Genomic DNA, 13953 nt, shown 5'->3' on the forward strand with positions numbered 1-13953 from the left:
AGAATATTCAATCCTCTGCCTTTCGACTGGGAACTACAACACGCCTACCTGTTTTGACAGAGTGTTCACAAGCTTCCGCCAAAGAACTAATTTAGTCGTCAGCCGCAGCCTGAGCTGCCTGAGAAACATCGCCAGGATAGGGCTCATGATCCTTACCACACAGTCTACACGACCCCAAGACCAACAAGGGTGAATAACCGTCTGGCCCATCCCCTTGGGATACCGAGCTAACAAGCGGCCTTCCCATTCTTGTAGCTTCATCCTCCCTGGGTTCATGGCTCGAGCACCACTCAAGCTCCTTCGCATCATAGTCATTCCGCGGGACCACAGACAGCCACGCTTCAAGATACTTGTACCCGTCCTCAGTTGTGTCATCCTCATCCTCGTCGACGTCGACAGGTATCTGACTCGGGTCAACGACCCACGACTTCAAAGTCATGGCCCCATCCTGTGGTGAAGGAGAAGGCGCATCGTCCTCTGAAGAGGGCTGCTGCTGCTGCTGCTCACTGCTGTACACGTCCACCATCTCGTAGAGGTCGACGCAGCCATAGACGTGCTTGCAGGTCGGGAACCGGACCCGCAGCTCTTTGAAAGCGCGGGCCAGGGCCAACGTGCAAAGGTCATCCTGCACCCTAATGGACTCCCCTGCCTTGAGGTTGAGGAGGCTGCAATCCCACTTGATCGTGATGAGCCAGGTGCCGGGGGCGATCGGTTCAGCGGCCGCAGTATACGGACGTCGAGCCGGTATGCGGGAGTAGTCGAGCCGCTCCGGCCGCTGCATCATGTCTGCAGGCACAATATATTCAGAGATTCTAAAGCGCCCGTAACGGACTTCAGAGCTATCTTGGTTTCGCATGATTGTCTCGTTGCTCAGGTCACCTAAAGAGATGGCCATCTTTCTTCTTTGGCTATTAGCAGGATCTTGCTGGAAGGCTAGAAGGGTAGTGTGTGTTGATTGGAAACCGACGTGAGAACCAGGCTGTTCGCGGTCAATTAATAGATTGCGGAGGAGATGTGTCCAGTTCAATTAAGAGTAGTGCTTTGTTTGGCTCTTTCTTTTCTAGCAGCTTTTACTTTGTTGGTGATTCTTTGCCCATAGACTGATATCTTTGATCTGCACTGTTCAATTATGCCCATTATGTTGTTCACAACCTTTGTAATCCTATACTTCATTGAGCTCGGCAGCTTCCACTTTGTGTGTCCCAATAAACACAAAGTAAATCCTTCGGCATCCATGGAACAAAGCCCGCGCGACCCAGCCCTTCACCGGATCTTACTCCAACCTCCAACCACTAGACTAGCTTAGCCCCGAGGGCAGCCAAATTGTCAATCGATGTGAGCGTGGTTTGAATCTTCGTGAGCAAATATTATGTATATTGAGAATGATACAAGAAAGTATAATCTGAACCCGGATTGGGCACCCCCTTCAGCACAGCGATGTCGGCGACCTGTCCGACGTTCGCCTGAGAGACGGAGTGTAGCCCATATTCCCGCGCCAAAAGTCGTATAGTTACAATGAAGGGGAGTGTCTCCCGTCCGAGATACAAGCAAGATCAAGCATATCGCGACAGAGGGGTGAAATGTAAAACACAAATATTTCCAACCTGACTGGGCTCAGACAAGCAAGGGGTATCAATGTGGCCAGAGCGGACAGCAAAATAAGCGCAAGAACGAACCCACCGACCATCCCGTCGGTCTTCCCCTTCCCAATTCCCCTCCTCTTTCTCCGGCTTCCCCTTCTCCCCTTTCCCCCCAAAAAACAAGCCCCCTCTCTTCCTATTCGTGACCAAGATCGATCACAATTGACGACCGAGCACCTCCTATCACAAAGGACGGATCACCAGATCGTCACTAGGAAGGCTGGCAGCCGAAGCTCGCCGCTCCCGCCAATCCCGCACCAGCTCTTCGCGGACTACCCTACACCAGGACAGCAGAGCGGTGTCGAACTGCTTCCAAGCCTCGTCGCTATTGCCCTGTACCACCCCCATCACGTCGATCTCCAGCTTAGTTTCCCATCGTAGCTCAGCCGCCTTGATCCAGAATCGCAGGTTCTCTGCCATGCGATATGGCTTCCCGACATCCTGATGGTACGTCTTGATGTCGAAGACCGGCCGCTTGGAATTTTTGATCGCGAAATTATGGGCCCGCACCAGGTCTCGGCCGTCACGCAGACGCTCCAGCATGGCAGGCGGCGGTGAGTTATCCTCCGGAGCGGTCCATGCGGGCAGCTGCGCGTCGGCGCCGATCAGGCTACGCAGGAACAACGTCTCCCGGTCCCGCTCCTTGCCTGTCCACTCCCCTTCCGTCCAGATCCATGCAGCTCGCTCTTTGGCTTCAAATGATTCCAGCTGAGCTTCCCGCGCCAGCATGTCGCGTACGTTTCCCATCCAGCCTATAATGGCGGTACGCTCGTCCTCGCGAAGCCCGTCGGCAAAGTTCCGAGCGGCCCATCGCTTCATCACCTCGAGCACACTGAAGAGCTCCTTTCGGATCTCCCGCTTGTCCTTGATTGATGCCAGTCGCTCAGGACGCTCATGTGCGGTGTAGTAGATCTTCGCAGCCCGAATGGCTAAGGTGACAGCATCCAGGACACGCATGCCCTGGATCTCCTGCCATGTTTGAGGTACTGCCTCCGGAGGAGGCTGTGGTGTTGAGTCATCTTCGCTGTCGCCGGGTTCGTTGGATGAGAAACTGATGCGGGGCGGAATCATTTCCGCCGGTGGATCCTTCTGGGTGTCGAGGGAATTGATCGCGCGGTCGGCCTTCTCCATCGCCTCCATCAGGTCTTTCCGCAGCGCCTTTAGTTTCGGTGGGGACGGGATATGGTGCGTCTTGATACTGTACGTGCTCACGGTGGGTGGAAGCATCACCTCGACGTCCTCATCCATCTCGGACCCATCGTCCTCAAAGCCGGAATCGCGGGGATCGATGCTTTCTTCCTCCGTAGGGCTCACCGTCAACTCCTCGATGAACCGGGCATTGGGGGTCAGCAGCAGCCTGGGAAGCTCTTCTGGATCCTTCTTCTTTTTCTTGTATGCACGGGCCTGACCGCCCTTCCCATCCAGCAAGCCTGTCCGCGCAAAGTAGTATTGCAGATGCGCGATGCTACCCAGGCTCATCACACTCTCTCGGTTCTTGGCTGAATCTGCGAATTCGGCTCCTTGGGTGCGGATGTAGCCCCGTCGCTTGGAGGCGGTCGAAATCGACGACCTGGCATCTGCAGAGGTAGCAGACGAGGCCGAGAGCGAGGAGAGAGACGAAAAGGTCCGGTCTGGCGATGGACAGGAAGAGATGGCCGGCGTTGCTGGAACCGATGGAGAGGGAGAACCGGCGCGGGCAGGGGGGGTGATGGATTCGGGGTCGATAGAGTCATCCATGGCTGCGCACGTTATCCTTGTTGGCTCGTTCACTGGTGACGGTCGCAGGTCTGCAAAAGATAGATCGTATTGGGGGCACGGCGGCGCGTTCGAGAGGACACAGATCCGGTATGAGGCGAGTTATACCTCTCACACTAGAGAGCAAAGGACAGGTGTACGTCGGGTGATGGGGAATTATGGAAATGACGCGAAAGGATCGAGAATAGGGACAAGGCGTAGGTTTGAGACGCGAGAGTTGAGTGATTAATTAGAGATGGTCAACCGATCATCGGGGCAAGATTGAATTTGGGAAGTTCGAAAGGGGGGGCGTTTTTTTCCCACTAAAAGGGGAAGCGGGTCGATAGCCCAGGGTGATTATCACACACGTCTGCATTGATAATGCACCACCGGTATTAATAGAAGTGTCATTTCTTTCTTGTGCATCCGTCTTTTCGGGTGACCGTGTGGACAAGCGAGCCCCTGAGGTCATTTAGAGCCGGATTGCCGGAATGGCTGGTGCCCTCCAAGGCTACTACCCCATGATCGATGGCTGATGCTCATCGAACATGCGCCGTGTGGATATTGCACTGGATTCAAGCCTCTCTGTCTCCTGTTGAATTGGTTCTGTGGTTGAGTAACTGCCACTTTGCCTTTTCAGGTCTAGCGTCCCCCGTGCCTGAAAAGCCCCGCATCCAGACTTTTGAGTCCTTTTAACGCGAACCCCCTTACGGCTTACTCTACTCTTACTCAGTCGATTCTTCTCTGCTCAGCTGCACCCTGCACGTCACTTCCACGCACAAGCCTCGGTTGAGCCCGTTCGGTCAGAAGCAACATGATACACAGTCAATTCGTCTATTGAAATTTGAGGAGAGATGCCATTATTTACAACATAATAGTACAGTGCCCATTGGCCCGCTGCTTATCGAAAACCAAACCCCCCCCCCACGGCAGAGAGCAACCAGCACCGTCCACCCATCTATACATGAAACAAAAATCCTCCAGGGAATGATTAGTTAGCCCGCGGTGACAACTGCCCCGGTCCAGCCGGCGTGATACCAGATGTTCCTTTTAGATCACTTCCTCCCGCTCCCAACCAGTGGCCTTGAGATTGTCAATGCCCTTGTTCGGATGGGGCTTGGATGGATCCTTGTACTTGGCTGCGTACGGGTTCGGGTCTGTCGCGTGGTCGAGGTTGCCTAGGGTGTGGTTCACCTCCCGGTGCTTGGCCTCGTCGGCGCGCACATAGAGCAACAGGTCCCGCATCGTCCGCTGTCCTTCCGGCATCTTCCAGTACTGCACCGCGATCTCGGGCGCCTCCAATTTCTCCCAGTGGGGCAGCTTGCCGTGCTCGATGTCTTGGATCGCGCGGGTGTACGTGATCACGGCCTCCTCCTCGAGATACCCCACGAATCGGTGGCAGATGCGCGGCGACATGAGGTAGGACAGGAAGAAGCCGTTGAAGAAGACTCCCTGGGCGCCGAGCACCATGAGTCGCATGAACCAGCCCGGTTCCGCGAGCTTGAGGAAGGTCAGGAGATGCATCCGCTCGTTGTATGCTTCCTCCAACAGGGTTTCGATCCTATTGCAGAAGAGTGGTTAGTTGGTGTTCTTGATACATCTATGGTTTGCAGGCGGGAAGCAACGGCGGAGAACCTACCATCCATTGTCTCTCTTCATGCGCCGCAGGCTTCGCAGGTGTCGTAACATGCCGCCCACCATACCGGGCACACCAGCCACACTTTCCAGGAAGACAAACCGTCTCAACCACGCTTGCTCGGTCATCTGGAATCTGGCCTCGTGTTCCTTGCCCGCAGGAGGGTGGCGGTAACCCGTCACGAAGTCCATGCCCCATCGCAGCACCCGCACGGTACCGAGTGCGATCCAATCGGCCCAATCTTTCGCGTCGCGATGCGCAACCGTGACTTGGTTCATCTGCTCTTCCGAGTAACTGTGGCAAAAATCAGCATCCTAGCGCCAATTCGCAAGACGAACGATCGAACGGAACGTACACCGGATGGACCCAGGCGGTCTCCACTTCTTTGACATGGGGAGCCTTCGGTGGCGGGAAGAACTCCTTGATCTTATCCTGCTTCTGTGTCGTCGAGATGAACCGCTTGTTGTACGTGTGCTGGTGATAGTTGTTGCCCAGGGTCGAGCTGCCACACCGGAGCCCGGTCATGATGATGACACTCGGGTTGCTTCGCATGGTGAAGCGAAGGCTTGCCTTCGGGATGGCCACCCTAAGGGGCGCCGTGGCTGCCATGGAATTCATCGTCGTATGCGATCAGTGATTTGTATGCAGCGTTGATGTTTGGAGTGCTGTTGTATTTGTTGTATGAGAAAGCCTTCGAGTGAGTGCTTTAAAGTGTGTGATAGAGAAGACTGTAAATCAAAGTGATCCTGATTTGGATATGTACTGAGAATGCCACAACCTCCCTTGACCGGTACCTATTTATATAACATCTCGAAAAACTCAAATTACACAGAAAGAAAAATTCACTTGTACCTGAACCTACTGAGTACCAAGTATGACTCCCCCCAACCCGGCGGTTCAGGTCCAGTACCTTACCTGGGGGACTGACCGAATCTGTTCTCGGCAGAAATCGGAGTGGCGCCCCGGAATTGTACGCAGCGGGACGGCGACGGAGGGGCCGCCCTGCGAAAAGTCACGCGGACAAAGCAAAGAAAAAAGAGAACCACATCCTTTGCGCAGTTTAGTAATGCTCTCAAACTTGCTCAGCCACTGGGTCGGGTTGGACTATGCTGTTGTAGTAGGTAAGTTATGCGATATGATCTCATCTGGGAGCCTCAAAAGGTATGCCATGCCAGGCGCAGTGGATGTTCTTCGCATCCTACAGGAATCATTCCCTGTTGCTGGTTATACGAACGATACTTTAGTATACTTGTCTCTGGATCAGGCCACTTCTCGTTGAAGTTGACGGTATTGCTATGTACTCTGCAAAGCGTATTTTTATTCTGCGTGTGGATTGCTTAGAATCAATGTCTCAATAGAAATAGACTCACTTGGGTATAGTATACTCTAATCACTAGCGCGTACAGATCCCGGTCCGGTCAGTGGCACTGGCAGCTTTTGCCCTGCACCAGAACTAGAGGTGGGGTCCGCTGGTGGATGTACTGTCCGTAAAGAACCATGAAATGGTGGAAGAGTTCGTAGGGGTCTAGAATCTTACTCATTACAGACGATCCATCCCTGCATTGCCCGTCTGACTACTCCGTACCCTGTCAAACTATGATCCCTAAGGAGGGAGGAGAAAGGAAGCACAAACAATGAACCTAGAAGTAGTTAACTATCGCTCCCTGCACAGTAAAAGCCACCACGCAGGCCACCCCCCTCTTTCCTTCACACTAGGAAGGTACGTAAAAGAGTCCTTCTTTGTTAGCCAAAACCTATCTCGTATACGCCCACAAGAATAGGTACAGTACTCATGACGGGGCATCTTTCATGACCGGTGAGAAAAGACAGGCATCGGCCCCCTCCCCCCCCAGATGACCTGAAATGAGATATCTCGGGAGGGTGAAAGGGCGCGGCGGGATTCGACGAATTCGGCGTCCACCGGAAGGCGAATTCAACTCGGCGCTGGGATATGGCCGAGGGGGTTTGGAAATTTCTTGGTTGGGTTTTGAACGGCATTTGATGGGATCTGGCGGCCCAGGATCGGCGATCCTATCTGTCGTTCCGGTGAAACCCCAGGATATCCCGTTGGTTTGGTACAGTAGCCTAGTCGATCGCTCATGTACTACTGTTCGGTTTGTTAGTATGTGAAGGTTCTTCGCCACTGATTGGTTTGTTGAGGAACCGGCTTCTACTATACATATACAACAACCTGACTACAACTTGATCAACGTCGATATCGTGTATCCAGAGACCAATTTAGCATCTTGTTAGAACAGAGTCGGACTGAAAGGATTTGCGCAGGGATGCTTTCGTATTGCGCTGACGCTGACATAGGGGGATGAATTTTGGAGGGTTGATGGCTCAGCATTCTCGGGTGAAGCCGGGATGCCGTGTCTGAGTCTGGGTGAGTCAGGCATACCTACCGAACATAACTCGGAATTGAGTCGGGGGACTTGTTGGCAATAACCTTATCTTCGTGTCCGGGGCTGCGACGTCATGATCCTTTTGTCTGCTTCGGATTGAGGTGAGAATTTGTTGTTCCAATTTTGTTGGAGTGCTACGTAGCTTCCAAAGTTTGCTTTTCCATGATCTCTATCTATACTTCAAGACAACACCAATCGAAAAAGGCGCCCTTACGAATAGGACATCCCATGCAACACAATGCTTTTAAAAAGTTAGTCACACTGTATGCTATCTTTTGTCCAGCACCCAGCACTGTTACTCTCTCATTTATTACGATCGCGTGCGTTTTTCCTTCTACACGCACACGCAAGCGCAGACACGCGACTACCATGGCATGCACGTGCCCTATACACAGCCCGACTCACTCAATGTTCGCAAACCCCGACTCCGACGTCTTGTAGCATGAGAATTTCTCTTCGCCGTCCTTCACGCCAACCTCCTTCTGCTCCAGTTTGACAACATGTGCTAGACGGGGTCCATTGTTGAGGTCCTTGAGCAGCTTCTGCACTGATTCCGCGGGTCCTTGAGCTTCCCCTTCGACCTACAAGTGCTCAGCGTTAGCAATATTGCAGGCCAAACGAGTATGGCGTCAAGGCAATCCCAGGGGAGGATATGCCCGGGAGTACGAACCCTTCCGCAGTGCGTGTTCTTCACCCAGCCCCTCAAGCCGTACTCGGTGGCGCGCTTCTGCGTGAAGTCTCTGTAGGTGCAGAGAGGTTTGGTTAGCTAGCGGTTCAACTGTGCGGGGGACCGGGTCTAGTAGTTGAAGTGGTGGCGTACCTAAACCCCACTCCTGCATAATCCGCGGATATTAGCTTATGCTCGATCATATCATGTGGTAGCTTGTCATAGGAGAGCAGGCATTCCTAGTGCTGAATAGAGGCATACCTTGCACTGTTCCAGATACTTTGAATGCGATCTATCCATGTCAGTGGACTGCAGATTAGATATGAAGTTTGGATGACGTAGTGCGGTCATAAGAGGTCCGATCGTCTTTCAAGAGAGTGGATTGGGGGGGATGGGGGGGACATACTCGCTGCGATGACATATTGATAGATGAGTACAATTCTCATTCAAGCATGTAGTATGAGTTAATCAGGAATACTTGTTGTTGTATGTCTGTCTTTCAATCTATATCTTGTCTGTACCTTAGCTTCATCATGCGTCGCCGATGTGGTTAGTCAGCCACGGATGTCGCCGCGGGCCCGCCTTGATACCGCTTTCCTGGACTGGAAAGGTCCTGTTGCGGCGGGGGAGCAAGCAGCCAGTCAGCATTAATGTTTTATGCTCTGCACCTTCAGGAAATACATTCTATTCATTGCATTAACCGTAGGCTTTACATGGGTGTCGAAGTGTATAAGACTAAGGTGTTATACAGTCTGACTGAACTTTAGAAATAGGTTTTCATACAGTCGCACCAGCTTTATACACAATTCATCATGGCTTAGGCTATGAAAACCGGCGGATCAGTTGCAGCAGTCGGCCACGCTCCGCTCCGCCCCTGAACCAAAAATGGACCCGGGCGATCGATCCCCCAGAGTTCCGGTTCCTCCTGCTTAACTCTCCGCACTGTGTCCACCACCTTTCTCTACCCATCTACTCACCCACTCCGTCCACTTTTCGAGGGGTTCGTCACTCCTCACGAGATGCTGGCGCCAGAATGATTCTCTCACTGCTCGCCTGGCTTCGGCGATTATACTCCCTCGACACCCTCGACACTCGTTTCACGGCTTCTGCGACCACTCCCGCCAAAGTCGCCGCGGCTGACGCGCGACCTGCCTCTACCAAAGATCCCCGTTCTGCTGCCATTGCCCGCAATGCCTCGCCTTCGAGGTGGAACACTTTGGAATTCTATATCTACTATATCGTTTTCTTGATCGCGGTGCCATTGATGTTCACGACTGTCATTGGGGTATCACAAGGTCCATCTCCTCTTGTGCACGTGTGAGGGCCAGATGCTGATTGTTCCGGCAGAGAGTCATCCCACTTATGCCACATACTCTTACTTACTCGAGGACGGTTGGATACCCGGTCGCAAAGTTGTACGTTACTGTCGTTTCGATCATTTTCGTATGGAGCTAACATTCCTGGATGCTTAGGACAACTCCGATGCCCAGTACTCCGGTTTCCGAGAGAACGTTCCTTACCTCCTCATCCTCTTAGTCGGCCATCCACTCCTTCGCCGAGCCTACAATCGATATGTCAGTCCAGCCAGCCCAGGCCTGGGCTCTGCAAAAGCCACCCCGGCCGTTGCAGCTGGAGATGCGCGCCTTACGCAACGAATCAGTTTTGATTATTATTTCGCCTTTGTCTTCATCGTCGCGCTCCACGGCATTTCCGCTTTCAAGGTTCTCACGATCCTTCACATCAACTACCGAATCGCCAAATCGATGCCTAGAAGATACATTCCCGCAGCAACCTGGACATTCAACATTGCAACCCTGTTCGCCAATGAGCTCTGTGCCGGCTATCCGCTCGAGCGCTTAGCTACCTTCCTGACACCTGCTTTCGATGCTACCAAGGAAGTGCCCGCCCTGGTGCTTTGGGCTCGTTCTTTTGATGATTTTGGGGGTATCATTCCCCGTTGGGAGATTCTTTTCAACATCACGGTGCTCCGTCTGATCAGCTTCAACATGGACTACTACTGGAGCCTAGACTACCCCGCCGCGAGCCCCATTGAAGTAAGTCCATGTCTCCCTGTATGAAGAACTCCTTCTGACCGCCATAAGAAGAAGCAACTCGATCCAGCAGCACTCTCAGAGCGGGACAGGGTCAGTATCCCGGCTGAGCTGTCCGCATTCAACGGTCGTTACTATGTCGCCTACGTGCTTTACGCACCTCTCTACCTGACAGGACCCATCCTGACCTTCAATGACTACATCTCCCAACAAAGATACGCCCCACCATCACTCACTACCGCAAGAACAACCCTCTATGGAATCCGCTTCTTCCTCACCTTACTCGCGATGGAGCTGATCCTCCACTATATCTACGCCGTCGCTATCTCCAAAGCCTCGCCCGACTGGTCGCTGTACACTGCCGGCCAACTCAGCATGCTAGCCTACTTCAACCTGCACATCATCTGGCTCAAGCTCCTGATCCCATGGCGCTTCTTCCGCTTCTGGGCCCTGGTGGACGGCGTCGACCCGCCGGAGAACATGATCCGCTGCGTCTCCAACAATTACTCCGCGCTGGCGTTCTGGCGCGCCTGGCACCGCTCCTTCAACCGGTGGATCGTCCGCTACCTCTACGTCCCGCTGGGCGGTGGCAGCGGCGCCCGTAGCAGCAGCCGCGACTCCTCTTCGTCCGGGGTGTTCGCCAAGGGCCGCAAGATCTTCAACACCCTCATCGTGTTCACCTTCGTCGCGCTCTGGCACGACATCAACCTGCGCCTGCTCATGTGGGGCTGGCTCATCACGTTGTTCGTGCTGCCCGAGGTCATCGGCGGCCTGCTCTTCCCCGCCAGTCGCTGGCGCTCGCGGCCCACCGCCTACCGCGTGATCACCGGCGTCGGGGCCGTGGCCAACGTGCTGATGATGATGGTCGCCAACCTCGTCGGCTTTGCTCTGGGGATCGACGGGCTCAAGGGCCTGGTGGCGTCGATCCTGGGCTCCTGGGCCGGCATTGTGTATATCATCACGGCGTGCGGTGCGCTGTTCGTCGGGATCCAGGTGATGTTCGAGATTCGGGAGGAGGAAGCCCGCGCGGGCATCAACCTGAAATGTTGATCCCCGCCGCTGCTGTTTGGTTATTGTATCTATCTATCTCATGTAGTACATCACCTATATGTGTCCGACTTCAATCGAGTAAACCCCCAATTCCAGACCGGGCTTTCTCGTTGTTCTCATGTTTCATTATATCTCGACTTGGGTGGTAGTGTACAAATACACATATAAAAAAGAACCAGCATGGTATATTGTAAACACAGGCATAGTAATAATGTCCAGTGGACTGGTTTCCAAAAAAAAACGCCCCCAAAAAACCAAAATGCACCCACCCTCCGCCTACAATTCCCTTCACACTTCCCACATTTTGACTCCTTCCATGAGGTGGAGTAACCCGCCCCCCCCAAAGATCAAAAGAAAGCCCCACACCTCGAATCCTCATGCACCTTATAGCACGCCAGCCCGCACGTCCGGGCGTGGCAATTCTTGCACCGGATCTTGCCCCAGTACCCGCACATGCAGCAGAAGTGCCGCTGCGAGCGGCGGGGCGCGATCGGCGAGCCCGCGCGGGCCGCGTGGTACGTCAGCGGCGGCTCGGCCAGCAGGGCCTGCATGATGCGCTCGGAGGGGGCGGCGGGGAGGTACGAGCGGAGGAGCGGGTTGGAGTCGTGTTCGGAGCGGATGAGCGTTGTGGTGTTTGGTTCTTCGGGGGCTTTTTCTTCCGGCTTCGGGGTGGGGTGGTCGTGGTCGTGGTCGGTTGTGGTAGCTGGGGAACCGGTGGTGGTTTCGGGGACGGGGACGGGGACGGGGGTTGTTGCTGGGTGGGTTGAGGCGTGGGAGGAGGGGGGTTGTGGCTGCGGTTGTGCTTGGGAAGGGGGTATGGAGGGTTGTTTCTTCGTGCCGCGGTGGTGGTGGTCGCCTCGAGAGGAGACCGGGGTGGAGCTGCGGCGGAGGGAGGACGGGGTCGTGGCTGCTGTGCTGGGTTTCGTGATTCGGTGGATCGAGCCTCTGTGGCCTGTTGCACTACCGCCACCGGCGGCTGCTGCTGCTGCTGCTGCTGCTGAGGAGGAGGAGGGGGGGTTTGTTGCGCTGGTGTTTCCTGGCGTGGCGGCGGCGGTGCTGGCTTGAGCGGCTTCTTCGTCGTCGAGGTAGTTGCGGAAGGTCTTTTGGGATTGGAGGATGCGGCGGACGTTGGAGGTTACCTTCGTGCGGGTTCCTGATCATGGTTTAAGTAAGTTTTTAGTTGTTCAGGACTGTGGTCTGAGAGGGGGGTTTTGCTTTGCGGATTGTGAACGAGATGTCTGAGTCTTGCTGTTGCGGTGCAGCGCACAGCGAACTGCTCCGCTTTGGTGTTCAACAAGGGAGGAAGGGGAGACGTACCTCGTGGGGCAGCAGGCTCTTTCTGTCTCACGGGTATCTGGATCTGTACATCGCGATGGTTCTCGCGGTCAAGTTCGGCCAGATGTCGGATGATCGCGTTGGTCTGTCGGGAAGAGAGATCTGTCCGGCCTGGGTCCCGGATGCCGCGTTTACGACCGATGGTGGGCGTGATGGCTGCTTTGGCGGGGTCGAAGCCTCGATCCGGGACGTAGGTCCAGCCCGGAGTGACGTGGGTTGTCGACCCGGGAAGAAGTTCAACGCGATACATCGTGCCTCGTGTGGTGGGTTGTTGAATTTCTGCGATGGCGCATGCACGATAATCGGGGAGAAATCGCGGCGATAAGAGCGAGAATACAAAATGAGGACTGGCAGAAAAAGGCGGTGAGAGCTCTTGTTTGATGGGTTTGCACTGCAGGTCTATCCGATGACGCCGACAGTCTGTCTCGCCTCCCCAAGTCCAACGCGTCGTCGCTGAGAGTATGGTACAGTAAAGTATGGAGGACATCGGCATGTCTTTGGAAGCGACTTCATTTCACATTGCACATCCCTTCTGATGTAGAACCTACTCGCATGCGTAGATCTGGCATACACCTTCACAATGCAATACAGTCTTTTATTGACTGGGTTTTTACAATGCTCATCCCCCGTAGAAACTGCATTTCAGATGGAAAAAAAAGGACCCAAAATGATATGCTAAGACCCGTGGCGAGGAACTCCTGCAGAAGCATGTTGAAAGCAAACAGACCCTTGATAACTGAAGAGAAGAAATAGACGACAGGAAAATGCAATGCTAGGTTATTTTTTCTTCAGTTGGTCGACCTTGGTTTCTAGCTCGTCGATATAAGTCTGCAGCTTCTGGGTAGCTGTTTGGAGAGCCTGGGAGCCACATCAGCAAAAAGGAAAGTCACAAGGCAATTCGCAGCGAGAAACGTACGTAGATATCTTCGGTTAGCATCTCGTTGGAGATTCTGTACTCAGCCAATATGTAGTAATAGACGACAACGCCGGCGGCAACCGAGCCGGAGAGGAATCCGAAGATTCTGTGATCAAGAGAATTGTCAGTCCAGCCGAAATACGGAAGTTGGTCACTAAGAAGGTGATGTTGATATAGGATGAATGCAGTACCGTACCCTCCACGGAATGCGCCCACGGGCTTCTTAGCAGGCAGCGCAGTAGCTGCCTCCTTCATTAAGGGTGAGGCCGCGAAGCTCCGCGTCGGAATGAAGACCGGCTTGGTTGCGACGGCGCGCCATGCAGGCGATAACACTCTTCGTGTTGCACTCATGGTCCTGAATTTGAGGAGAATCTTGGAAATAAGTCAGTCAGAAGCATCGCAGAGCTGGTCACAACTACAAAGTGACTATCCGAGGTCTTACGTGGTATAAGTAGAAGTGGATGTGGAAGGTGGAAGTATGAGTACGTAGATGTTTTGGGGGGGTGTGGGTGGATGCGG

The 13953-nt window shown here is 54.0% G+C and overlaps 7 protein-coding genes across 7 annotated transcripts; 1 reads left to right on the forward strand and 6 right to left on the reverse strand.

The window, feature by feature from the left end:
• Positions 1-91: 91 nt before the first annotated feature.
• On the reverse strand, positions 92-1032 carry BO72DRAFT_489301 (uncharacterized protein; the record flags this gene model as incomplete). The annotated part of the gene is made up of 1 exon (XM_040948082.1): positions 92-1032. Exon 1 carries the CDS (start codon positions 893-895, stop codon positions 92-94), a length of 804 nt encoding a protein of 267 aa, XP_040797027.1. The 5' UTR covers positions 896-1032.
• A 708-nt stretch (positions 1033-1740) lies between these two features.
• Positions 1741-3510, reverse strand: BO72DRAFT_251454 (uncharacterized protein). The gene has a single exon (XM_040940036.1). It carries the CDS (start codon positions 3375-3377, stop codon positions 1824-1826), a length of 1554 nt encoding a protein of 517 aa, XP_040797028.1. The 5' UTR covers positions 3378-3510; the 3' UTR covers positions 1741-1823.
• Positions 3511-4424: 914 nt separating this feature from the next.
• Positions 4425-5628, reverse strand: BO72DRAFT_388026 (alternative oxidase; the record flags this gene model as incomplete). The annotated part of the gene is made up of 3 exons (XM_040941698.1): positions 4425-4935; positions 5014-5304; positions 5366-5628. The coding sequence occupies 3 exons, from the start codon at positions 5626-5628 to the stop codon at positions 4425-4427; spliced, it is 1065 nt and encodes a 354-aa protein (XP_040797029.1).
• Positions 5629-7517: 1889 nt separating this feature from the next.
• BO72DRAFT_480532 (acylphosphatase) lies at positions 7518-8503 on the reverse strand (the record flags this gene model as incomplete). Its single annotated transcript, XM_040947638.1, has 5 exons — positions 7518-7996; positions 8086-8155; positions 8236-8248; positions 8344-8374; positions 8489-8503. 5 exons carry the CDS (start codon positions 8501-8503, stop codon positions 7817-7819), a joined length of 309 nt encoding a protein of 102 aa, XP_040797030.1. The 3' UTR covers positions 7518-7816.
• A 314-nt stretch (positions 8504-8817) lies between these two features.
• BO72DRAFT_531394 (putative glycerol:H+ symporter (Gup1)) lies at positions 8818-11183 on the forward strand (the record flags this gene model as incomplete). Its single annotated transcript, XM_040950366.1, has 4 exons — positions 8818-9377; positions 9430-9497; positions 9555-10136; positions 10185-11183. Exons 1-4 carry the CDS (start codon positions 9116-9118, stop codon positions 11181-11183), a joined length of 1911 nt encoding a protein of 636 aa, XP_040797031.1. The 5' UTR covers positions 8818-9115.
• A 1100-nt stretch (positions 11184-12283) lies between these two features.
• BO72DRAFT_251573 (putative HIT finger domain protein) lies at positions 12284-12839 on the reverse strand. The gene has a single exon (XM_040940037.1). It carries the CDS (start codon positions 12766-12768, stop codon positions 12319-12321), a length of 450 nt encoding a protein of 149 aa, XP_040797032.1. The 5' UTR covers positions 12769-12839; the 3' UTR covers positions 12284-12318.
• A 111-nt stretch (positions 12840-12950) lies between these two features.
• BO72DRAFT_413443 (uncharacterized protein) lies at positions 12951-13935 on the reverse strand. The gene is made up of 4 exons (XM_040942505.1): positions 13877-13935; positions 13631-13806; positions 13435-13540; positions 12951-13376 (listed from the first exon to the last, which is right to left on the reverse strand). Exons 2-4 carry the CDS (start codon positions 13783-13785, stop codon positions 13296-13298), a joined length of 342 nt encoding a protein of 113 aa, XP_040797033.1. The 5' UTR covers positions 13786-13806; positions 13877-13935; the 3' UTR covers positions 12951-13295.
• Positions 13936-13953: the final 18 nt, after the last annotated feature.

The sequence above is a fragment of the Aspergillus fijiensis genome (assembly GCF_003184825.1).
Source record: "Aspergillus fijiensis CBS 313.89 unplaced genomic scaffold BO72scaffold_65, whole genome shotgun sequence".
NCBI lineage: Eukaryota > Fungi > Ascomycota > Eurotiomycetes > Eurotiales > Aspergillaceae > Aspergillus > Aspergillus fijiensis.